General features: G+C 43.7%; 1 protein-coding gene across 1 annotated transcript; it reads left to right on the plus strand.

Moving 5' to 3' along the window:
* The first annotated feature begins 1,336 nt into the window (after positions 1 to 1,336).
* ATP6V0D2 (ATPase H+ transporting V0 subunit d2) lies at positions 1,337 to 24,922 on the plus strand. Its single transcript, XM_054985197.1, has 8 exons — positions 1,337 to 1,466; positions 7,350 to 7,521; positions 9,901 to 10,079; positions 10,869 to 10,948; positions 12,240 to 12,317; positions 13,614 to 13,790; positions 15,405 to 15,482; positions 23,761 to 24,922. The coding sequence occupies exons 1-8, from the start codon at positions 1,337 to 1,339 to the stop codon at positions 23,920 to 23,922; spliced, it is 1,056 nt and encodes a 351-aa protein (XP_054841172.1). The 3' UTR covers positions 23,923 to 24,922.

The following is a 24,922-nucleotide window of genomic DNA, read 5'->3' on the forward strand; positions in this document are numbered from 1 at the left end:
GACGTTAATAATAATGAATGACATTTGAATGAGTTTTCAAATTGTAATGTCTAGCTAGATCAGACAATGACCTTGAACTACTCTTCAGAATTCCAGGAAGCAAAAGACACTTCATCAAAGAAAGGGCCATCATTGTATTGATCTATATCTATATTCTTTTATCATGAGCCTCATTTCAGGAAAAATAAATGTGAAAATATACAAATTGTGTTGCCAGAGAAGAATGTTTAATTCAGATTTATGATTCCTTCAACTGAAAGCCGAATGCTTTTAGAAGCTGGACAGGGCTGTAGCCAAGATGGGGCCAGAGGGTGCACTGAACATAGCATAACAATTTCTTCTTGTCCCCAGGATCTGGTTCACAAGTATACTTCCTCTGAACACAGAGGTCCCATTTTCGTTGCCAGGGCTCACACCTGTGATATTCTTTGTCTAATCCCTTTCAAAAGCCATACAGACTTACATAGGTAAGTGTAAGGTGATACACATTGGGACAAAGTATCCCAGATTTAAGTATATACTGATGGCTGTGTGGACTGGATCACTACAGCAGCTGTGTCAACTGGGTCACAAGCAGAACTCATTCCTTTGATAAGTGTGGTTAAAAATTAATTTGTATGCAGACTGTGACCTTAAAAGCCCTCAGACTCATCATCTTCCATGTGGTCCCACCCAGGCAAGAAGGTCATCTTCGGAAGGCCTGCTCCCCATGCCCCCACCATCTGAAATAAAATGAAAGAGAAAGCCTTCCAGTAGTAACACCACGATTCTGATATATTTTTCTAGCCATTTGATCTTTCACGTTGAATTTGATCTTTCAGAGGACTTTTTATCTGTAAGTACAGCTTATGGTGCAGGTTCATTGATAAAAGCCAGTGTGGTATAGCGCTTAGTGTGTCAGACTAGGACCTGGGAAAGTGAAGTTTGAACCACCACTCTGCCCTGGAAGCTTGCTGGTCACCTTGAGCTGGTCACATGTTATTGTGAGGATAAAATAGAAGAAAGACAAATGATATAAGCTACTTTGGGTTCTATTGGGTCCTTCTTATACCTCAGTGGGGTATAAATCAGATCCAAACCCCACTGTTCCAAATCTTTACTTTGCCCTTATGCTCAGAGCACCTTGTATTTCTGACAGGAAAGAGTTTGATTTGTATGTGCCTGGTAAGTGTATGTTGTGTAAGCACTATGCAAAGTGCAGTAATGCTGTATTGGAAACAATGAAACAGGAAATAAGCCCCAACCAAATCTAGCGATTACTCACTACCTTCTTCAGAAGCACGCTCAGCTTAGTAGTCTACAAGCCAAAGGAGGCATCCAAACTGTCTTTTCTACTATGCCAGGCTGTTCAGAATTTTACTTCAATGTGGATCATGGATACCTAGAAGGATTGGTCCGAGGCTTTAAAGGTGGAATCTTGAAGAATGCTGACTATGTCAACTTAGCACAGTGTGAAACTCTGGAAGGTGAGTTGCATCGAGTTTCCACATTTGGTGGTGGTGGTGGTGGTTTGATCTGGACTACAGAATATTTGATGTCATTGGCATCCTTGTACAATAGGTGAAAAGTAAACTCTGTTGTGTTTCATGCAACTATTTTGTATTTCATTTGTAACAGTAAAGGAAAACTGGAAGGTTGACCCTATATATCATGAATGGCTTTCATTGTTATGGGCTTTTTAGGAGTTTCCCTATTGATGATTAAAGCAACATCAGTTGGTTGTTCAGAATGACCTACTCTTATCTCCATGGAGAAATAAAATGGAGAAAGGGGAAGGGAAAAGAGAAAGGAAACAGGGCTTTGAGCTGCTTTGGAGCACAAAAAGGTCCAGGACACTAAAAAGCTGTTTTTCCAACAACAGAGTGAAGAAGAGCAAGGCCTTATATAATCACATAACACCTAAAGCAATGCTTAAGCCTAATCCATATATTATTGAGTGGTATGGGAGCCTTTTCCATACTGCTGGTTGCCATGTCATCCTGGTAATATCTATAAAGAGGAACCACGTGAGTCAGGAAAATAATATGTTTCCTCCCACACTAGAATACTCAGCTACATGGCAGAGATAACACAAGCAAAGATGTTAACTTCACCATGAGGGGGCTCATACGGTTACAGACATTACTAGCAATGTGTGGAAGAATACCATGAAAAAGTGTTCCTTATGCAGCTTTGATAACCTGTGCACCAAACCTGATAGATGTTCATCTTCTCCTATCCACCAATGCATTCTAAACATTACCTAGCAGAATGCATTCTAAACATTTCCTCCTGTGGTACCCACTGCATATAGTGGGTGTCAACTGAAAGCAGATGATAACGTGACTGCCACTTGCTAATTTTTACCCAAGATATATCAGAAACAAGAAGGTCAAATCTGTGGAAAATGTTAATGCCGGTGAGTAAGCAACGTACAGCTAGAAAACCATTGCAGGCTTGATTCCAATCTTGATTATGGCTGAATCCACACTCACCGGCACAGCGCTAAACAGGCGGAGTGAGAGCATCTTTCTGGTGCGTTTTATGACATCATCACACCACAAGAGCGGCATCATGGGGCGATGATGTCATAAAACGCGCCAGAAAGATGCCCTCACTCTGTCTGTTTAGAGCTGTCCCCTGTAAGTGTGGATTCAGCCTATATCCGTTAAATCCACAACTATGCAAAACAGCTTATTTGGACAAAAGACCATCAAAGGAGACTAGAGTTGCTATGCAAAGGCAGGAAATGGCAAACCAGCTTTGAACGCCTCCTGCCTTGAAAACCCTATGGGGTGGCCATAAGTCGGTTCCACTTGACAGCGCACACACATACACATCCAAGAGCATAAAAGATATTGGAAATCAAAATTATTTTTATCTTCCTTGAAAATTTGGAACTCTGATAGAATATAGATGACAATACAGCCAGTTTGGTGTAGTAATTAGATAGTCGGACTAGGATCTGGGAGACCCAGGTTTGATTCTCCAGTCTGCCATGAAGGCTTGCTGGGTGACCTTGGGCCAGTTACACACCCTTGGCCTAACTTACCTCAAAGGTTGTTGTGAGGATAAAATGGGGAGATTGTTGTAAACCACTTTGGGTCCCCAGTAGGGAGAAAAATGGGTTAGGAAGGAAGGAAGCAAGCAAGCAAGCAAGCAAACAAATAGAAACCAGTAATTCAAGGAGGAGTTCTGTGAAAAATATGGCTCGGGATATATTCTGTGCCCCACTAATAGAATAATTATAGTGGGAGAATCAGCTGTTTACAATTGGCTATCCAGCCCACCCCCACATATCCCTTTCCCATTTTTCTGTTGCCCACCCCATGGCAATCTGGCTTTTCTGTGGTGCCTGGTAGGATTTTAAGCTGGTCTTTAGGTTTATGCTGTTGCAAATTTTTAATTGATTTTAAGATGTTATAAAAGGACAAGCGGGGGTTACTTCATAAGGTTACTCTGTATTGCGTTCCTCACATTGTTTTCTCTTTCTCCGCTCCTGGAAGCTCCCATATTCTCCCCACGTCTCTGCTTCCTTCCCTCCTTCCTGCTGACCAACCAACCTTTTTTATATGCCCACCATATCCAGCTTTATTTATTATTAATTTACTACATTTATACCCCACCTTTCTCCCCAATGGAGACCCAAATCATTTTATATCATTCTTCCCTCCTCCATTTTATCCAAGTTGTACAAGTTGTGTGGAGGCTGCTTCTGGACCTAAGTGTGACATCAAGTTGTCCAGTAGCCATCACCTTACCTGGGTTAATCATGCAAATTGCATGGTAGCAAGTTGCCCAGTGGTTGCTGCAGAGCCTGGCCCGTTTAAGGCTTCTCTTCAGAGATAAACTGGGAGCAGAACTGGTCTTGAAGGGCAAAATAGCTCTATAAAAGGCTCTTCCCCAAACTTTTACTGACAGAAACCAAAGTTTGAAGGGTGGCAATGTTGTTGTGCATGCTAGCTCCAACGGACACCGAGATCTCAGAGGGCATTCATTTCTTAAAGATACATACACTACTGCTTCTATTATTTTTATGAGGGTTAACTCTGATTTTGTTTTGTTTTTTCTCTAAGATTTCAGATTGTTCTGCAAACCTAGTGCTTTCCTTAGGTTTGTGGAAAGACCTGTCTGTTCCTAGTTCCAATCTCTGGATTAAGGTATCCACAAATGGGGCCATGTTGAGAATTATATATATTGATTTTAAATATTCAAAAATCAATAAATAGCTTGCATTTGACTGTGCCAGAAATAGTTCTTCACTAAACATACACCCTTTCACTCTGGAAGGGAAGCTACTCTAAGGTCTGATTTCTTGGGCGCAAGCCAAAGGAGCCAAAAGGTGCTGCTAGCAGGCTGGGCAACGGCTCCTCTACAGCACCTTTGCCTATTTCTATGTCTTCTTTTTTGTGTTCCTCTTTTTCTGTGTTTTCTTTTGTCTTGCAATAGCCTTATTTCTCTGCCTGTTTGCTTGTTCCTTGCCTATTGCTTTTTAGCTGATTCAGCTATGCCACCCATATCCTGATTTGCCTTCCAACAAGAAAAGTCTTCAAAACACGGAGGGGATGTTTGCTCAGTGGCAGAGCATCTGCTTGGCATGCAAAAGGTCTCAAGTTCAATCCCTGGCATCTCTACCTAAAAGAATCAGGTAGCAGATGATGTGAGAAACCTCTACCTGAGGCCCTGGAGAGCCATTGCTAGTCTGACAATACTTGATAGGCTAAGGATCACATTCTATATAAGGCAGCAGCTTCTTGTGTTAATGTGGTGTTGCTGAATCTCAGTTTCAGTCATTACATTTTTGGCACTCCATGCTCACTTAATGGGAGAGTGTGCTATCTGTGATACTCTCAGTGTGTGCAGTTGCTTCTGCACATGAATAGGACATTGTGGATATTTTTCTGCTTTGTTAGGAACATAGCTTCAAAAATCTGGGTTTGTGATTGTGCATTCCAAATGGTATCCTTGTGTCTCAACAGGATCACAAATAGCACAATCTCCCCTTGTGCAAAAACAGCACCCGCTAAATGAAATAGTACATATGAATCTATGCTTTGCTGATTGTCAGTCAGGGGAGCTAAAATTATCTAAGATGAGCTGTAGTCTAACAGTTCTAAAGGCCACATTAGGCTGAAGAACATAACATATGACCTAACCCGTCTGTCACCTAAACAGACATTACAAACTGCACAAGTTTGCCACAGGGACTTGCAGCTATACTGTAGCTGTTAGTTCCTGGTGGTAACTCATGAGTAAGCATGCAGCAGAGCCTGATTCGGATTGGGACCCCTGCACGAGAGAAGGAGGGATTCCTGTGCTGTTTTTTGCAGCTGATAAACAAGCACGGAGGGGAGGGTGTTGTTTGCTCAGTCAAGAGCCAGCACATGCATGGGATGCTTGCTTGCACATGCGGACTTCCCACAGAGCAAATGAAGCCCCACTGGTGCTCCCCTGCACAGTGGTATCAATCCAAATTGGGCCCTGCTGTGGGCTTACTGATGAATTGCCACTGCAAACTCTTCTCCATGGCAAACTCGTTCAGTTTGTGCTGTCTAGTTAAGCTCTCCATGTAGTGGCCATTTTCACACATTGTTAATGTTGCGCAATATTGCGCAACACTCACAGAACATTAGTGTCTTTATGGCATGATTTCTAATGTCATCGTGCAATGAAAACAGAATCATGAAGGGTGATGTCAGAAATCGCACCATGAAGATGCAACCGTTCTGTGAATGTTACATGATGTTGCATGACGTTCATGACGTGTGAAAATGGTTATAGTGATCCACTGGCAATCCCCACATGTACACCACTTAAAGAAGTGCAGCCAACTCATCAGTTTGTAGAGGGAGTAAGTTACACAGTACATCCTCATCTGATCTTATGCCTGCACATGAATGATTTATTTTTTTGTTTGTTTATTTGTTGGATTTATATCCCACCCTCCCCATGAGCGGGCTCAGGGCAGGTCACAACATCATAAAACAATATATATATATCAAAAGATATATATACAAGAAATACAATAAATTACAGTTTAAAATCATAAAACAATAAAATATCAATACATATTATTCTGGGTAGGCAGAGGACAACTACTTGAATGTTCTGCATGCAAGAGACGGTTACCATGTAAGCAGCGGTTTAGGGATGCAATAGCAACACATTCTAGCCATGTAATACTGTGATCAAAAACGAGCGTTCCCAAGGGGACGCCAGGCCATTCCCAACATTTTGGTTTTCTGGTCAGCAAGTCATTGTTTTTAACACCATTCCTTTAATGAGCTCAGGGCGGTATATTGCATGCACCATTTTATCCTGACAACAACCTTGTGAAGAAGGCTAGAAAGGAGCATAGTGATTAGTAACTCCTTTACAGTTTATACAAAGTGTCATGATCTTTGTGATGTTTTACCAACAGAGCTTTGTTTGTAATTCTTCTGTGTCTTGTTTAACATGAAATATCCTTAGTGTCTACTGGCATGGTGCAGCTTAGAGCAGAAATAACTGCAACTGCACAGGTACACACTTGTGAGAACTCGCAGGGTGAGACAGAGTGGAAAAGAACTCCAAAGCATTCAGAGCGTGCCCTTGGAGTTTGACTTCTAAAGAGAGTTTGGAATGAAGAGAAGCTTCCGATATCAGATATTCCAGTCAGTCTTCTGTCCTTTGCCAAATTCCATTCCTAGATTTTACACAGAAACATAAATCACTGTATATCGTCCATACCAACTACCACAAAAGTTACTTGATTCACATAATCAGGTAAAGTGGTTTTTATCAAGGAAAGGGTAAAATGCTAGCTATTGATGATATCTTGGGGTACATGTGAAGGAATGGCTTTTAACCCTGTTGAGAATCTCTGCCAGTGAAAGTTAGCAGATTGCTGTCAAACTGTTCCCAATGCTATCTGGTTTGTCTTAAAGTCTCTGGGAAGGTAGGAATATTCCCATTAAATATCAGTGATCCCAAACACCCATATATATCAAAGGTTATAAATGTTATGTGCCATTCTGTCATCCTTTTAAGAACCATTTTTCCCTTTTACAAAAAGAAGCCTGTGGCAATTTGATTTCAAGGATAAATAAGAGAGGTAAAGGGACTTTTTAATCATTATGCCTCAGAACATAATTCTACTGAAAACCATCCCTTACTATCTGCTTATGGCTGATGAGGAGAAATTTACAGATGTTTGCCTGCTTAAAATTGCAGCCACAGCGATTTGATAAAAGAAAAAAAATACATTAGAAGAATCATGGAATTATGCATGCCCTGAGTATATAAAGAAAGGGAAAACTAAAAGAACACTTTAACTTCATATTTCTTTGCAGCAAAATCTGTTTTGATTATCTCTTTCACTTCTATTTTAGACCTGAAATTACACCTACAGACCACAGACTATGGAAATTTCTTGGCTAATGAAACTGGTCCCCTCACAGTTTCTATCATTGATGACAAATTAAAAGCCAAACTACTGGCAGAATTCACATACTTCAGAAACCATGCCTTTGAGCCACTTGCCACATTCCTTAACTATATTACGTGAGTAAAATTAGTTATTCCTTAAGCCTTGAATAAAACTAGGTAAAGTGAGTTTCAGGTAGGGAGCCATGTTGTTCTTCAGTAGCAGAGCAGGATTTGAGTCCAGTGGCACTTTAGAGACCAACAAGATTTCCAGGGTATAAGCTTTTGAGAGTAAAAACTCCCTTATCTGATTATGGGAGTTTTTACTCTTGAAAGCTTATATCATGGAAATCTTGTTGGCCTATATGGTACAATTGGACTCCAACCACTATTTTGGTTTTGACCTTTATTGAGTCTTAGCATATAAGACACCTGGATATAGTAACAGAGGAATAAATAAATAAATAAATGAGAACCCATGCAAGGATCAGAAGGAATTTTTTAAAGATCAGGGATAGAATTAAACAAGATTTGGACACAGTGGGAAAGTGGGCAGATTTGAATAAGATGCAATTTAATATTGGTATGTTCTCCATCTTGGTAACAAAAATGCAAAGCATGCATACTGGATGAGGGATACACTTCTGGGTAGTAGTGCATGTGAACAAGATCTTGGGATATGTGTTGATAGGAAGTTAAATATAAGCACTAACTGTGATGCAACAGCAAAAAAGGTGAATGCAATCTTGAGGTGTATTAATAAAGGCATAACATCCAGTTCACAGGATGTCATTATCCTACTACATACCGTGTTGGTCAGGCCTCACCTGGAGTATTGTGTGTAGTTCTGGAGGCCTCACTTCAAAACGAATGTAGACAAATTGGAACAAGTGCAGAGGAGAGCAACCAGGATGATCAGGGGCCTGGAGACCAAGCCCAATGAGGAAAGATTGAGGGATCTGGGAATGTTCAGTTTGGTGAAGAGGAGGTTGAGGGGAGACATAATTATTTTCTTTAAGTATTTAAAAAGCTGTCATGTAGAGGAGGAAAGGGAGCTGTTCCTGTTGGCAACAGAGGATAGGACTCAAAACAATGGGTTTAAACTACAGGAGGGGAGGTACTGGCTGGAAATTAGGAAAAACTTTTTCACGTTAAGAGTAATTCAGCAATGGAATTGGCTGCCTAGGGAAGTGGTGGGTTCTCCCTCATTGGCAGTCTTCAAGGAGCAATTGGACAAATACTTGTTGGGGGTGCTTTAGGCTGTTCCTGCATTGGGCAGGGGGTTGGACTAGATGATCTGTAAGACCCCTTCCAACTCTATGATTCTATGATTATCTCATGGTGATTTTTCCTGTAAAAACTGGTCTGAATGGGGGTCCTGACTGAGTTCCTGCCAGTTAATGAAAAATGCTGGGAGCTCCATTCATGGAACTTCCATCATCATATCTGATTTGGCCCTCAGAACAAGACCTTTTGATCCTGCTCATAGTCTTTTAATGCATTTTGACACCCTTGCAATATTAAATGCCCTAGCTTTCTTTGCAGAAATGTTTCTTGTTCTTTGACAATCAGGTTATCATTGATTTCTTTATAGAAAGATGTTTGTTTTGATACTGTGCTTGAATGTATTATCTGTTTCCAGTGTTCCAGAAGTCTGTTCAAGGAAATGCAGAGTATCTTTCAAATGAGCAATAAATTGAAGAACTGTTTTTGGAAATTCAGATTAAATTTCCTTATGCAGTATATGGATGTACACACACACTTGCTGTTTTGACTGGCTATTTTCATGTTAGTGAGGAAACAATGTTTAGTAGCTTCCTCAATTAAATTATAAGAGCAAATTCATACTTTGCACACCAAACATGAAAAGTAAGAGGTTGGCCCCTGAAACATAGGGGCATGCATCAGGGAGCTGAGTTTGTTGCTCTCAGAGATGTGTCAAAATGCCTTGTTTGTTTCATGCACACATTTCCCTTTCCCATAATCTGATTTAATGCAACATATACAACTTCCAGTATTAACACTACTGGAAAATCAATCTTTTTTTTAATCTGGAAGCCAACTTGACTCTGTACTAGACCCAGTGTGGGATAGTGCTTAGAGTGTTGGACTCAGATCTGGGAGACCCAGGTTCAAATCTCCACTCTGCCATGGAAGTTTTCTGAATTACCTAGGACCAGTCACCTCAGCCTAACTTACCTAACAAAGTTGTTGTAAGAATAAAATGGAAGATGGACAAACAATGAAATCAGCTTTGGGTCCCCACTGGGGAAGAAAAGGTGTGATATAAATGATGTAAGTAAGTAAATAAAGTTATTTTTGCATCCGAGTTCACTTCTAATATACAGAAGTTCAGTTGTATTAGGTGTTGCTTAGCGTAATATTTGTTTAAAAGAATTCCTCATTTGCAAGCCCTTATTTTAATTTTACTGTTCCCATTTTGCCAAAGATCCATGGTAGCTTGGCTTTCTCTTAAAAGAAAAGACTGTTTTGACTAATGTTGCATTCTTTCCCTAGGTACAGCTATATGATTGACAATGTGATTCTGCTCATTACTGGCACATTGCATCAGCACCCTGTAGAAGAACTGGTTCCCAAGTGCCATCCTTTAGGCAGTTTTGAGCAGCTGGAGGCTGTCAGCATTGCTCCAAACCCTGCAGAACTGTTCAACGCAATCTTGGTAGACACACCTTTAGGTAAACCTGTTAACAGTTTTCCAATTATATACGTGCACTTGCAGGAAACATCATTTCTTGTCATGGCAGCAATTGATTTTTCTCCACATCAGGTGTGCAGAACCTGGCTTTCCACCAAGGTGAAAGCAAATAATAAAATGAAGTGGCAATGCCAGGACCTGATGGATCCCTCTGTCCTCAGAAACCTGCCCAAGCAAAGCATGCACTGACTTGATTGCCAGGGATTTAGCTTGTTACATTTTAGTTCACTTTTCCACCAAAGAACACAGTGGGTTGGATCCAACCAATATTTCCATTCAATTTCAGCCAATTCTTGTCACTATCCCACGTGACATTTTTACATACAGGTTCCATTATCCCCTATATAGCCTTTTTGATGGTTAAAGAGAACCCCTACTTCCTTTCTACCTGCAGAAAAGCTGGTTGGATACAATACAACCCATGATTCCCAAGCGGTCTGGTCTCTGGTTCAGGCACTTCTTAGAGCCATAACCCACACTGAAGAACAATGCTCAGAAGAGCTGCAAGTGGCATTTCAAAGAGCCAGCTGTGGCTCTCAAGCCACAGTATGACAAGATAGGGTTACCAACCTAAAAGTGGAGTCTGGAGTTATCCAAGAATTACAGTTGATTTCCAGACTATATCGATCAGTTCTCCTGGAGGAAACAGCAGCTTCAGAGGGTGGACTCTATGGCATCACATCCTCACTGAGAATTTTGAAAATTGATACATAGAACTCTTATGCATACATGTGATTTAACTCTATCATTTAAACATGTCTGTTTTCAGCTCCTTTTTTTCAAGACTGCCTGTCTGAAAATGACTTAGATGAAATAAACATTGAGATCATGCGCAACAAACTGTACAAGGTAATTTGTTACTTGGGATCAGCTGTGAAAATTAAAAACCATGTATTAAATGCAATTCCTGATCATGAGAACAAATGGCAGACTTTTTGCTGATATCTATGGGGTTTGGATTGCACCCAGTTACTAAGGCAGATTTGCACACTGCAAGAAATACAAAGAAGAAAACAACTCACATTTTGACTTAGCACCACCCCTAAAATTCAGTGCTGCGTTCAGTGAGAATAGGATGCAATGCATAGAATTAGGATAGCTTTAGTTATGGAGAGAACTGGAAGAGCAAATGATTTCTGCTTCCCTATCACATTCCAAATGGACATGGTCAGAGAGGTACAAGTTGTCACTGTATATTAGAAGCTGTGCACTAGACCATGCAAGAAAGCACACAAATATAATCTGGACATTATTTCCAAAGTATGATCTCAGTCATTATTGAAAAGTTCTACCAGCTGATCATGGAAATGTCTGCACAAATGGCTGCAAGTGCTTCTTCAGTAATGATCAAACCCACCATTTGAAAAATATGATTCCAGAGCGGTAGCCATGTTAGTCTGCAAAACAAATGGGAATCTAGTAGCACCTTAGAGTCTTAACAGAATTTATTCCAGGATAAGCTTTCGTGATCCAGATGCATGAAGTATGTATCCATTAAGCTGATGCATTTATATTAACAACAGAAAGGGTAAGGGGATCCAAATGGAGATAGTAACCCTCATAGATCTTAACAAAGATGTCATGTTTCTCACTTATTGTCAGTGCTAACATCTTGCATATCCTGCCCCTTACAGATGTTGTTGACTAGTTCTGTAACTTTCTAACCAGATTTAATTATCTTGTTTCATAGTCCACTTTCCTAGATTAGACTTTATGTTAATTTCTTTTTGCCTATCTATCAACAGTTATGAATGGTTCACTGAGTGGATTGATAACTCTTATGAGCAGATCTTGTTTTTAACTAGCCTTTCTTGATAACATCTTCCAAACTGCCGCAACCTTTCTGTTTGCTATCTATTTTCAAGTTGTAAGATTAGGCTGTTCTCCAGAGGAAGAAAATGTAGAATAATAATTCTAGCAATATCATCATCTTTCAGTCATAAGACCAAGAGAGCATTTTTCAGTTCAGGAGGCAATTAATGAATGTTTTTATTGTGAATAAGTGGCACAGTACACAAAGCAATTACTGGAAGTGTTTGAATTTCCCTTGCACTTGAAGTTTTAACATTAATGCTGTTCACTTGATAATTTCAAAGATGACTCAGATATAATTTTTCATTTGTTCTGTTTTATTCTTCAGTCTTATCTCGAGGCATTCTATACATTCTGCAAACAACTAGGTGGTACTACAGCTGATATAATGTGCCCCCTTTTAGAGGTAAGGAAAACAGAGTGCCTGAGCGTAAGACACGGTTCACAAAAATATGCTGAGCCTTTAGTCATTGCATGAACGGAGCAATTACAGCAGCTCTCTCCACCATCTTTCAATGGCTTGCCCAGCTGTCCTTCACTGCTTTCTTGAATGAGTAGGCTAGCAGAATTCATCCTGGCCAAGTCCTTTCTTCCACAGTGTTAAACATGCCTCTGCATTTAAGAATTGTCCAACATACCACAAGGTAGCTTATGTTTGGGTGGGGCTGCGACTCACAACATCTCCATTACATGGAGAAGCTCCCAAGTTCAGTCCCTGGCACTGCAGATGGCAATAAAAGCTTTAAAGAACTTAATGTCACAGATCATTGTGCTTGTCTGTTAGGGACCGTAATAGACCACTGTGACAGATTTGCTTCTGAAATTAACCCCCCAAAAATTGAACTGGGGTTAAATATTACAGTTTTGACCGTTCTTCTAAGCCTGCTGCCAGTATGCCAGCAGTCAGTATGAAGGGACTGTAGCTCAGTAACAGAATGCATGCTTCACAAGAAAGAATCCCTGGTTCACTCCCTGGAGTCTTCAATTGTAAGACCTTAGGAGGAGAATCCTGGGGGAGATCCTTCTGAGCCTGAGAGCCAATGTTAGTCAAAGCAGGCACTACTGAGCTAAAGGGACCGATGCATGAACAGATGAAGCTAACTGGAGATGCTGGGGATTGAACCTGGGACCTTCTGCATGCCAAGCAGATGTTCTACCACTGAGCTACATCACCCTTCCACCCCTCACCAGTATTGCAGAGTATAAGGTAGTTTCATATGTTCATGTAAAAATATGTCATTCTTGGAAAGAATTTACTATACATTAATCCTGGTCCTGGACGGTTATAGGACATCCATTATATATCTTCATAGGTTTCTTTAAGCCTGTAATTGTACCAAGGCTATGATATCAGATGTGTGACCCAGAGCCAAATAAACACACACGGGAATGTTGAAGTGTTTGCACTGCATCAAGATAGGTCACTGCAGCATCATGTTACTGTTGTTGGGTTCATCTCTGATATGTCCTGGAAATAAACAATTTCCCACTTGGGCTGAAAATGTGCTTGGTTAACTTCTGTGTGGCTCCAAAGAATTGTGTTTACACCTTGCAAACTTGTTTGTACCCACTATGACAATGGAGCAGAAATGTGAATTGCCTTTGTGAATTTCAATGGGATTATGAACTGAAGAGCTGTGCTTAACAGGATAGTCATATGCATGATTTAATGATGGACCTGTCGTTTGTTTTATGCATTAAGTTTGAAGCGGACAGGCGTGCCTTCATCATCACAATTAATTCATTTGGCACTGAACTAAGCAAAGAAGACAGGCAGAAGCTGTATCCGACATGTGGGAAACTGTATCCAGAAGGCTTACTTCTGCTTGCCAATGCGGAAGATTATGAGCAAGTCAAGGGTGTGGCAGACTACTATGGTGTACGTAAATACAAAACATCCTTACAGAAAGCATATTGTGTCCACAACATTCCATGGCACATTCTGCTAAGGAAAGAACATTAGCTATTTGTTCAACTTGTGTTAAATGGAGTAAAAGCAAACACAGTCCTCCTGAGTCTCATGGCACTTCACTGAGGGGAATACAGTGCTGGGGAAGGGCAGCTGTTTAGTTTTGTGTGGGCCTTGTCTCCCTGTCCCAAATGACTGAATTACCACCTTTTAACATGCCTGGTCAGAGGGGGAGTATGGGCAGGCCAATTTCCAGGGCCTGGATCCGCTATGGGGTCCATTGATTGCAAGCCTCTTGGCTTGTTCTTGTTGAGGACACACAACAGTTTGGACAGATTGTGTGTTCTCTCTGTCAGGTCCCATGCCAAGTAGGAAGGTGCTTCTACTATTGTGTGCTTCTTCCATCTGCAGTGACTTGCCATTATTCTAAAGGTATAAAGAAGGCACACCTGCATTTCAGAACTCCTAGAAAAACACTGAGAACTCAGGCATACATTGAGCACATATATTTGGTTCAGGTTGAGTTAGGGAGGCTAAGCAGGAGAGATCCTGTACTGTGGTTTCCCAGAAAATAGAATCTATGCTGTCTGGGAAGAAACCTATAAAACAGAAGGTTGCCACTTGCAATTCTCTGCTTTCTCATTCTTTTCACAGCATCATATGAAATAAAGAGACATGCAGAGTTAGTTTTGAATAAATTAATTTCAGGCACCTGTATCTGTTGGGTCAAACTAGATGTGGCAACTTTCACAGACCTCCGTAGGTTGTTGAAAAGTTGAATTACAGCTGCTTAGGGCCCCAGTTGAAATTAGAGATATGTGGGGAGGGAAGAGGGGTTTTTTTTCCCCCTTCCATCCATAGAACATTTTGCTGGTTAAAACTAAGGTTCTATGTTATAATTAGACATTTGAGAGGACAAAAAGATCTTTTACCTGTCCTTTAAAGGACTGTAACAGCATAGGAAACCCCTTTTCCATGTACAATATGGTGCAAGGCTAAAAAAGGTAAACCTCCTCTCTTCTCCCTGCATATTCCTGATACATATCATGGCCCTCCACAGCTATGGCTGAGCTTTAAAAGATGCTAAGAAGACCTAATAATGGAACTCTCAGTATCTTGACCATTTATTGGTTTGTCAAAAGTAATGAACAACCTTTAAAAATGTCAACTCATGACTGAAGTTCCCTCAGCAAGTGTGTGAGGGGGAAATATGTGATAGAAAAAGCATCCCAGAATTGCATTGAGATGGAGATCAGACCAAGTCAGGAAGGATAGGTCCATCTGTAGCTGTTAGCCATGAGAGCTGAAGAGAATTCCTGTGATCAGAGGCAGTGTAGTTCTGAATTCCAGCTGTGCAAAGGGGTAAAACCAAGGGGCTTCTTTAGGCTGCATCATGTTTATAGGCTTTTCTGGGGCATCTTCCTGCTGACTGTGGGCAATGGGATGCTGGACTAGATTGACCTTTGGTCAGATCTAGCACACATGTTCTTATCTTCTTACCCACATCTAAAAGACCTGTTTACAAAAGTCTAAAAAGAAGCAGTATGTGAGATAAACAAAAAACATTGGTGGTTGTGCTTTCAGGAATATAGAGCTTGCTTTGAAGGGATTGGAGGTGGAACTGGAGAAAAAACATTAGAAGATGCCTTTTTTGAACATGAGGTAAGATATTTTCTCACTTTCTTGAAGATCTATTATCACAATGGCTGCAACCACATAACAACAACAACAACAACAACAACAACAACAACAACAACAACAACAACATTCCATTTATATACTGCCCTTCAGGACAACTTAATGCCCACTCAGAATGGTTTACAAAGTATGTCATTATTATCCCCACAACAAAACACCCTGTGAGGTGGGTGGGGCTGACAGAACTCCAGAGAATTGTGACTAGCCCAAGGTCACCCAGCTGGCTTCAAGCGGAGGAGTGGGGAATCAAACCCGGCTCTCCAGATTAGAGTCCCGCGCTCTTAACCACTACACCAAACTGGTGACACTACATCAAACATGATCATCCATCTCCTGGATTGCCTTGCCTACAAAGGAAAATCCAGTCATGAATGGTTGCGATAGCACAATAATAGCACAATATCCAATGGTGTGTGAATGTAGCCTATGATGAGTTTTCTCAGAACCAGTTGTGAGCAACAATAGTGATGGACTTTCAGGAGATGGCACTGTTCACACTGTCATCTTAGAAGAACATTAGTTAGCCACAATGTGCTGAACTATTCTTCTAACTCATGTTTCTATGTTTATAGGCCCCATTTGGTATAGGTCAGTTTGGTGTAGTGGTTAAGAGCGCAAGACTCTAATATGGAGAACCGGGTTTGATTCCTCACTCCCCCACTTGAAGCCAGCTGGGTGACCTTGGGTCAGTCACAGCTTCTAGGAGCTCTCTCAGCTCCACCCACCTCACAGGGTGTTTTGTTGTGAGGATAATAATGGCATAGTTTGTAAACCACTCTGAGTGTGTGTTAAGTTATCCTGAAGGGCGGTATATAAATCGAATGTTGTTGTTGTTGTTGTTATTTATAAGCATGAGCACAGAGATACACCCATTAATGATTTGGTCAAATTCCCTACACAGCAACTTGATGAAGCTGCCACCACTGCATCTAGAGAAGTATTCATAATTTTTTATCCTAACCTCTTCATCAATATTCCTGCAACATGTTATAAGTGTCATCACAAAACCTGGAGAGGGTTTTATTTCAACTCATCTCTAACAGTGCAATCCTAAGCAGAGTTACTCCAGTCTAAGTACACTGATTTCAATGGGCTTAGACTGGGTTAACTCTCCTTGGGACTGCACTGTAAGTGAGAAAAGGCTGTTCCATTTACTAATGGCTAAAAGCTCTTTGGAAGGTTTAATATTGTCAGACTGTGGCTAAATAAGGCACTCACTACAGGGTTCCCTTTAGAAGCAAACACAAGTCCATTGTTTGGAAAAGGAAACTTTACTGCAGAAAAGGTCCATTATAGTCCACTGTCCTGAATAGGAGAATCAGGATGGTACATGATCATTGTTACCAATGAAGAGCAAGCATAAGATACAGAGTAACAATACCCATCTGGATCAGCCTCCCCCCACAGTTCTCAAAACAACATCTCTCAGTCCTGGGAAGCGGCTCTCCTTCAAGGCCAATGCTTGGTGGAACGGTGTTAGACAAAACAGTCTCCTCCGGTGGGAATGCTGCCTGGGAACTGGTGCACCTGGGAAGAGAATACTCAAACACTAGAAGCATTAGAAAATGGAGTCAGTACAGTTTAGATATACACTGGACCTGACATTCTGCCCCCCTTAAAACAGATCCCCCCCTGGCTTATATGGGTAGCGAGTATGAAAAGTCTTGGTTAATCTAGGAGCATGAACATGTGCAGAGTTCACCCATTCATCGTAACCAGAATCAAAGTCCTTCCATCTAATGAGGTAAAAAAGCTGATTTCGTTTGAGTTTAGAGTCCAAGATTTGTTGTACCTCATAGTGTGTTTGGTCGTCAATCAAGTTGGAATGGGTGGAGCTTTGACGTGCCATTTGTTGTCGGTGGGAGCTCTCTTTAGAAGACTGACATGGAACGTATCATGCACATGGCGCAGGTTCTTGGGCAGAGTTACAGCAACAGTCACTTTATTTATTATCTTGCGCACAGGAAAAGGTCCTAGGAATTTCAGAGCAAGTTTGCGGCTGGTCTGAGCAAGTTTTAGATTTTTTGTGGAAATATACACATGATCTCCGGGTTGTAATTCCCATTCGGCCACACGATGGCGGTCTGCGTATTTTTTGTAATCCAGTTTGGCTTTGTCAAGGTGCTTCTTAATAAGAGTCCATTGCTGCGCCGCCTCCCCCCACCACGAAGATACATCTGGCAATTTAGAGGAATGGAGAGGGGGGGCATCCAACGGGAAGGGATTGAAGTGAGTCCCGTAGACAATTTTGAAGGGGGCCTCCCCCGTTGAAGCGTGTACACTGTTGTTATATGAGAACTCAGCCAGAGGGAGAAGGTCCACCCAATTATCTTGTTGAAAATTAATGTAGCAACGAAGAAACTGTTCTAATATTTGGTTTGTTTTTTCGGATTGCCCGTCGGTTTGTGGGTGGTGGCTTGAACTGATGCCTTGTTCAATATTCAACATTTTCAAAAGCTCCCGCCAGAAGTTGGCAACGAACTGTCCGCCGCGATCCGAAATCACCTTGGACGGAAAAGAATGTAATTTTACGATGTGTTTTAGAAACAAATCTGCTAGCCTTCGAGCGGAGGGTATAGCAGTACAGGGGATAAAATGAGCTTGTTTGGAGAATAGATCTACCACCACTAAAATGCAATTATGTCCTTTTGAGATAGGTAGATCAGTGATAAAGTCCATAGATATTATTTCCCAGGGTCTGTTTGGCGTTTCCAATGGTTGCAGGAGACCCGGAGGCTTCCCTTTTCTGGTTTTGGCGCTGAGGCAAATAGGACAGGAACTAACGTATTGGGAAATGTCTTTGCGCATGCCCGGCCACCAGAATTGTCTTTGGATTAGGTGCAAAGTTTTCAGATACCCATAATGTCCAGCAGTGGGAGCGTCATGACAGCGCTGCAAAACTTCCAGTCTGAGGCTGTCTGGGACATAAAACTTGCTCCCGGCTAACCAATCCCCTTGTGGGGATTGGGTCAGTTTGTTTCGCGGAGCCTTATCCCCCTCCTTCTCCACCTCAGTTTTAAGTTTCGATTTCCACTCTTGGTTGGCCGGGAGGGGCTGCTTGGCACGGCTGCGAGTAGTCACCACGCCCCCAAGTTGCGTAGGCGAGAAGACAGTGTCGACAGTCTCCTCCCGTTTGCTCTTATGTTGGGGCATGCGCGATAGGGCGTCTGCCAAAAAGTTAGTTTTGCCCGGGAGATAATTTAGAGTGAAGTTGAATTTGGAAAAGAATTCCGCCCATCGCAATTGCTTGGCATTCAGTCTGCGTGGGCTTCGGAGGGCCTCCAGATTTTTATGATCCGTCCAGACCTCGAAAGGGTATCGCGCCCCCTCCAGCCAATGTCTCCAATTAGTAAGGGCCGCTTTTACTGCAAAGGCCTCCTTCTCCCACACATTCCAATTCCTTTCCGCCTCCGAAAATTTTCTAGACAAGAAAGCACACGGCCGCAGCCTACCATCCTCCCCCTTCTGCAGTAAAACCCCCCCTATCGCCGTATCGCTGGCGTCAACCTGTACTATGAAAGGGGATTGTTCGTTGGGGTGGGAGAGGATGGGTTCTGTTACAAATTGCTTTTTTAGACAATCGAAGGCCGTTTGGCAATCGGGGGTCCATTGCAGTTTGGTAGAGGGTTTTTTAGCTTGGTCCCCTTTATCTTTGGTTTTCAGCAAGTCTGTTAAAGGGAGCGTGATTTGGGCGAAATTTGCTATGAAGTCTCTATAGAAGTTGGCAAAACCCAGGAAGGATTGCAGTTCTTTACGGGTGGTGGGTTTCTGCCAGTCCTGGATCGCCTGTATTTTGGCTGGATCCATTTTCAGACCTTCTTGGGAGATACAATACCCGAGGTAAGTGAGTTCGGTTTTATGGAATTCACATTTGGACAGTTTGATGGGCAGCTTATTCTTCATCAGGGTGGCTAAAACTTTTCGTACCGTTTGAATATGTTCTTCCTCGGTGTCCGAGTAAATTAATACATCATCAAGGTACACTACCACCCCTTTGTACAGAAATTCGTGTAGAACTTCGTTTATCATGGACATGAATACGGACGGGGCTCCCGTCAAACCAAAAGGCATAACTAAGTATTCATATTGTCCGAGGGGCGTATTGAAAGCGGTTTTCCACTCATCCCCTGCCTTGATACGAACGTGGAAGTAAGCATCTTTTAGATCTAATTTCGTAAAGATCTTACCTTGGGCCACGACGTTGAGAAGGTCTCGGATGAGCGGTATAGGATAGGCGTTGTTGGTGGACACTGCATTCAAGCCTCGGAAATCTGTGCACAGTCGAAGTCCCCCATCCTTCTTTTTCACGAAGAGGACTGGAGCGGCGTGGGGGCTAGCGGCTGGGCGGATGAACCCTCGTTGGAGGTTGGTGTCGATGAATTTCCGGAGCTCTTCGCGTTCATGGAGACTCATGGGATAAAGTCGTCCTTTGGGCAGTGAGGCTCCGGGTAAAATTTCTACCGCACAGTCCGTTCGTCGGTGCGGGGGTAGAGTATCTGCTTCCTCTTCAGAGAAAGCATTTAGAAAAGGCCAGTACGGTTCGGGTATTTGGTTGACTTCTTCTTGGGTGAGAAGGGCCTTTTCTTTATGAGTCGGATCTTCGCCCCAGTTTTGATTCCAACGGTGATTTTTGCAGTTGGTATGACTGAAGGTAATACATCCTTGTGCCCAGTCTATGTAGGGATTGTGATCACATAGCCATTTGCTGCCTAAAATTAACGGGTACTTGGCAGTCGAGCTGATGACAAAGGACCTCTTTTCCCAATGTTGTCCCATGCCTGTGATCACTGGGATGGTTTCAGTTGTTACAGGATTCATGTTGGTACCATCCATTTGCTCAAAGATTACTGGATTTTGTAGATCCCGAGTTGGTAGGACTAGTCCATTGACTAGAGCAGGGGCAATGATGTCTCTTGAGCAGCCCGAGTCAATAAGAGCTTGCACCCGAATATGCATCTTCCTCTCTGGGTTGATTAGAGTCACTGGCATGAATAAGATGGACCCAGGCGGCCGGTTCCGTGCAGGGACGGGCTTAGGGCGGATCTGTCGTTTGGGTCCTTTCACGACAGATCCATTTCGTTTCCCGACTGGGGACTTTCTGGATTAGCTTCTGCGGTTGGGGAAGCGGGATCGTATTCCATGACTTCTTCCGCTTCCAGCCCTCTCTCCGAGGCTGGCCTTTGGGAAGCGCCGCGGCCTCTATTTGCTCGTGGTGCTGGAGTCGGGCGTTGGAGCGTAGGAAACGGAGCAAGGGTTGGACGCCGTAATTGGAGCGGAGGTCTTTGCACAGGCCGGTAAGGGCATTGTGCTGCAAAGTGACCAGCCTGTCCGCATTGCAAACACAGCCCTTGTTGCCATCTAGCATCTCTCGCTCCACGGGTGGCGTAGCTAGCTCCCCGTGTTCCCCTCTGTAAGGTCAATGATCTTCTTTGTCCCGTTTGTTGTTGTTGTTCAACCAAACGGACTTCCAAAATGCGATTTTCTACTTCGCAAACAAGTTGGATCCACCCTAACAACGTGGGGGGATTGTCTTGCATGAGAGCTCTGTCCAAAAGTCTCGGGTTAAGGCCTTGTTTGAACAGAATAATCTTGGTGGACTCCTCACACCTAGGGCACTTGGCTGCTAATTGCCGGAATTTTGTGACATAGTCTCTTGCTGACATGCTGCCTTGTTTGATGGCTTGCAATTCTGTTCGGGCCCGGGTTTCTTCTAAGGGGTCTTCATATTGCGCTCGGATAGCATCCACTAACCCCTGAAGAGTATCGAGTTCTGGGGCCCCGACATTGTATAGTCCTACATACCAGTCTGCTGCTTTGCCCTGTAAACGAGATCCAAGATGTTCGATTTGACTGGCCTCACTGCCGAAGAGGTGCCCCCACCGGTTGAAAAACTGTACCACTTGGACTAGGAAAAATCCCAATTTGGATGGATCCCCATCGAAGGTGGCTTCCAGCTTCACCCAACCCATCGGGAGTTCCTGTCTCGGAGCAGGCGCTGGGTAAAAGTCCATCGGCAGTCTTAGTTGCGCCTGAGGCACAGGAGGAGGTAACTGGAGTCTCGGTCGGGGCAACGGTGCCGGCTGTACGGGTGGCGGTTGAACCGGCGGTGCCGGCTGGGGTTGGGCTGGTTGTGCGGGCGGAGGTTGCCGTGGTTGCTGTGTCGGGGTTGGTCTTGGTTGGGCCGGAGGCTGTAGTGGCAGGCGAGCAGGAGGCGGCAGTCTCGGTCTGGCCGGTAACACGGGAGGCGTTAGTGGCAGCTGTCGAGGTGGAGGAGGTTGGTGTGGGAGAGTGGAAATCGGCCGCTGAGGAGGGGGTTGAAGGTGTCGTAGTGGTGCAGGCCGTCCCGGTTGGTTCGGGGGTGGTAAAACGGGCTGGTCCTGGGGCTGCTGCAACAGTATGAGCTGCGGTCGAGGTGAGAGAGGCCGCAGCGGCGAGGGTTGAACCGGTGGAAGGCCGCGCGGGCTTGCCCCTCCGGGTGTTGTTAATCTGGGAAGCAGCGGCTGGCCTCTTGGCGCTGTTAGACCGTCCCCCGTAGGTTGCCCGGCGGGGACAATGTCTCGCGGTTGACGAGGGGCTCCCTCCTCGGATGGAGCCGCGTGTGCTCCCGCTTGGTCCGGCCGGACCGTTATAGAAGAAGTAAGAGGGGGTCTCACCGGTGTATCACTGGGCTTTTCTTCCCCTTCCGTAGGCCTCTCAATGGGAGTCCCGTCTGGCGGCGCATCCCCTGCCTGGCCAGGAAGCTCGGTGGGGGTCCCCCCGGGTGGCTCAACCGGGTCTCCCCCGCTCGGCGGAACTTCCCGCTGTGCTGGAAGTTCCCTGGGTTGCTCTCCCGTTTCGCCCGGATGGGTGTCCCCTTCGCCGGTAGGTGACGGCCGCTGCTGGACATCCTCCATCGGATAGGAGATAACACTTTGAAGGGTAGCTATCTGTATCGCCATCTCTTCAGGGGACAGTCTTTCCCCTGCTCCCATTGCCGAAATTAAATGGATGGCATGAGCCAAACTCTCCTCCATATCCATCAGTTTAGCTTCTAACTGTTGCATTCGACTTGCCCCCGGTTGCTCGCTTATGGAAGCTTCATTCGTTGCACTCACCGGGGACAAGGGGCCCCAAGGAGGAGGGTCCCCTTGGACGACTCTCGATCTCGCAGCTAGGATTCCCTTGGCCATACCCGTCACGGCCGAGATGCTGGTATCCACCGCATAGGTGCGACCTTGTATCTGCTCCCAACTTTGTTCAGGGACCTCCGTTGGCTCTTTCCACGGAACAAGTTCGGAGTAATCCCAACTCAGGACGCCGCGGCGAGACGTGTTCCCCTCCGCCTGCTCGGACGTCCTGTTCCAATATCGCCATGGTTGGCTGCTGTCTAGCTCCGGGACGGTTCCTAGGCTTCGGCGCCCTTCCATCGAAACTAGTGGATGGAGTCCACCTGCCCGACGCTCTCTGGTTTCTCGGGGTCTGGCTCCCCACTCCGACGGGGTGGGTACCGAAATCAAAGGGAGAGCGGTCGCTTTCGGCCTTGCCCCGAGGTTGGCTTCGGTCTCGTCCCGAGTACTGAGGTCGATGAGAGGCGGGGTGGAAGTGGAGGCTCCGTTTCCGTTCCCGGCTGCTCCCAGCTCCTGGGAGTCTTGGGCTTGCACGGGTTGCACAGGTTGATTGTCGGGAGACGCATACGGATCAAACAAAGGATCCCTGTCCGGGACAACCTTGGATTCCGCTGGGCCCGACTCAGACATGATTGGTAACAAAATGTCAGACTGTGGCTAAATAAGGCACTCACTACAGGGTTCCCTTTAGAAGCAAACACAAGTCCATTGTTTGGAAAAGGAAACTTTACTGCAGAAAAGGTCCATTATAGTCCACTGTCCTGAATAGGAGAATCAGGATGGTACATGATCATTGTTACCAATGAAGAGCAAGCATAAGATACAGAGTAACAATACCCATCTGGATCAGCCTCCCCCCACAGTTCTCAAAACAACATCTCTCAGTCCTGGGAAGCGGCTCTCCTTCAAGGCCAATGCTTGGTGGAACGGTGTTAGACAAAACAGTCTCCTCCGGTGGGAATGCTGCCTGGGAACTGGTGCACCTGGGAAGAGAATACTCAAACACTAGAAGCATTAGAAAATGGAGTCAGTACAGTTTAGATATACACTGGACCTGACAAATATAAAATTACCTGGTTATCCTGTTTCTAGTAGAGTATTTTAAATGACATTTATTTTTGTGAATCTTTCATTAGGTCAAAATGAACGTACTGGCATTCAACAACCAGTTTCATTTTGGAGTCTTTTATGCCTATGTTAAGCTGAAAGAACAAGAAAGCAGAAATATCGTCTGGATTGCTGAATGCATCTCCCAGAGGCACCGGACAAAAATTAACAACTATATACCGATTTTCTGAACTGGATCCTTGTGATGCATATGAACAGTAGCACCTGCTTATTAAATTGGCTTCTTTACTTAATTTGTCCTGATATGGGAAAAGAAAAAAGAAAAAGAAAGAAAAGGAAAAGGAAAAAAGAGGAGGGGAGTTTGACCACCCAGGAAAGACCATTTTGCATGTGATCAATTGTTCATGCAGTGCCAAAACAGACCATGACAACTATCACAGATCTTAATTAGTCTTTGCTGTGCACATTTCTGATTTTGAGCAGGTCCATCACACAGGGAGTGAAGATCAAGTTTTCCTTGAAAGAGCTAATAACAGCATTGGGTGAATTTAATAAGTAAAACTAATGAGGGATTTGAAGGGTTAAACCACAACCACCCATTTCTACGTGGCCCTGATCTAAACTGGGGGCACAAATACCTGTAATTTACCTTCTGAAGATGATTTGGCATCTGGGAATCATATCTGTTTTGACCCTCAGCAAGTTAGATCATACCGCAAATATATAAACACAAAGGTTTTGTGACAGCAGTTTGGAAATCTTGATGTCCCCCAAGCGATATCATCTACAAGCTGCTCACCATGTGCTAGCAGCTGCCTTATGGAGCAATTTCAAGCAGCCCATTTAGCTGGTCCAATCTAGAAACCTGCATGAATTGTCACCTTTATATACAACATGATGTAATTATCAATCAAAAATCAAAATCAAATCACAGAGAACAATAACAAAGAGAAGTAATATTTGATGGAGTGTTTTTATTTGCAGATAAATTCCATGTTTGCACTGTGTTTCTACCATAGTTATCTAAAACTGTTTGGGGAGTTGATTTGCTCTCTTTTGTAGAAAATCCCTGTCCAGATATCCTTTTGCATGAATAGCGGCAAGAATCTCCCCCCTCTGTTCTCACTGAACAAAGGACTATGCTGGATCTCTCACTGAGTGTATTGGGTATATTCCCAACACATACGTGATCAGCTGTGTGAGATGTATTGTCGAAGGCTTTCACAGCCA

Source organism: Eublepharis macularius, chromosome 7, assembly GCF_028583425.1.
Source record: "Eublepharis macularius isolate TG4126 chromosome 7, MPM_Emac_v1.0, whole genome shotgun sequence".
Classification (NCBI taxonomy): domain Eukaryota; kingdom Metazoa; phylum Chordata; class Lepidosauria; order Squamata; family Eublepharidae; genus Eublepharis; species Eublepharis macularius.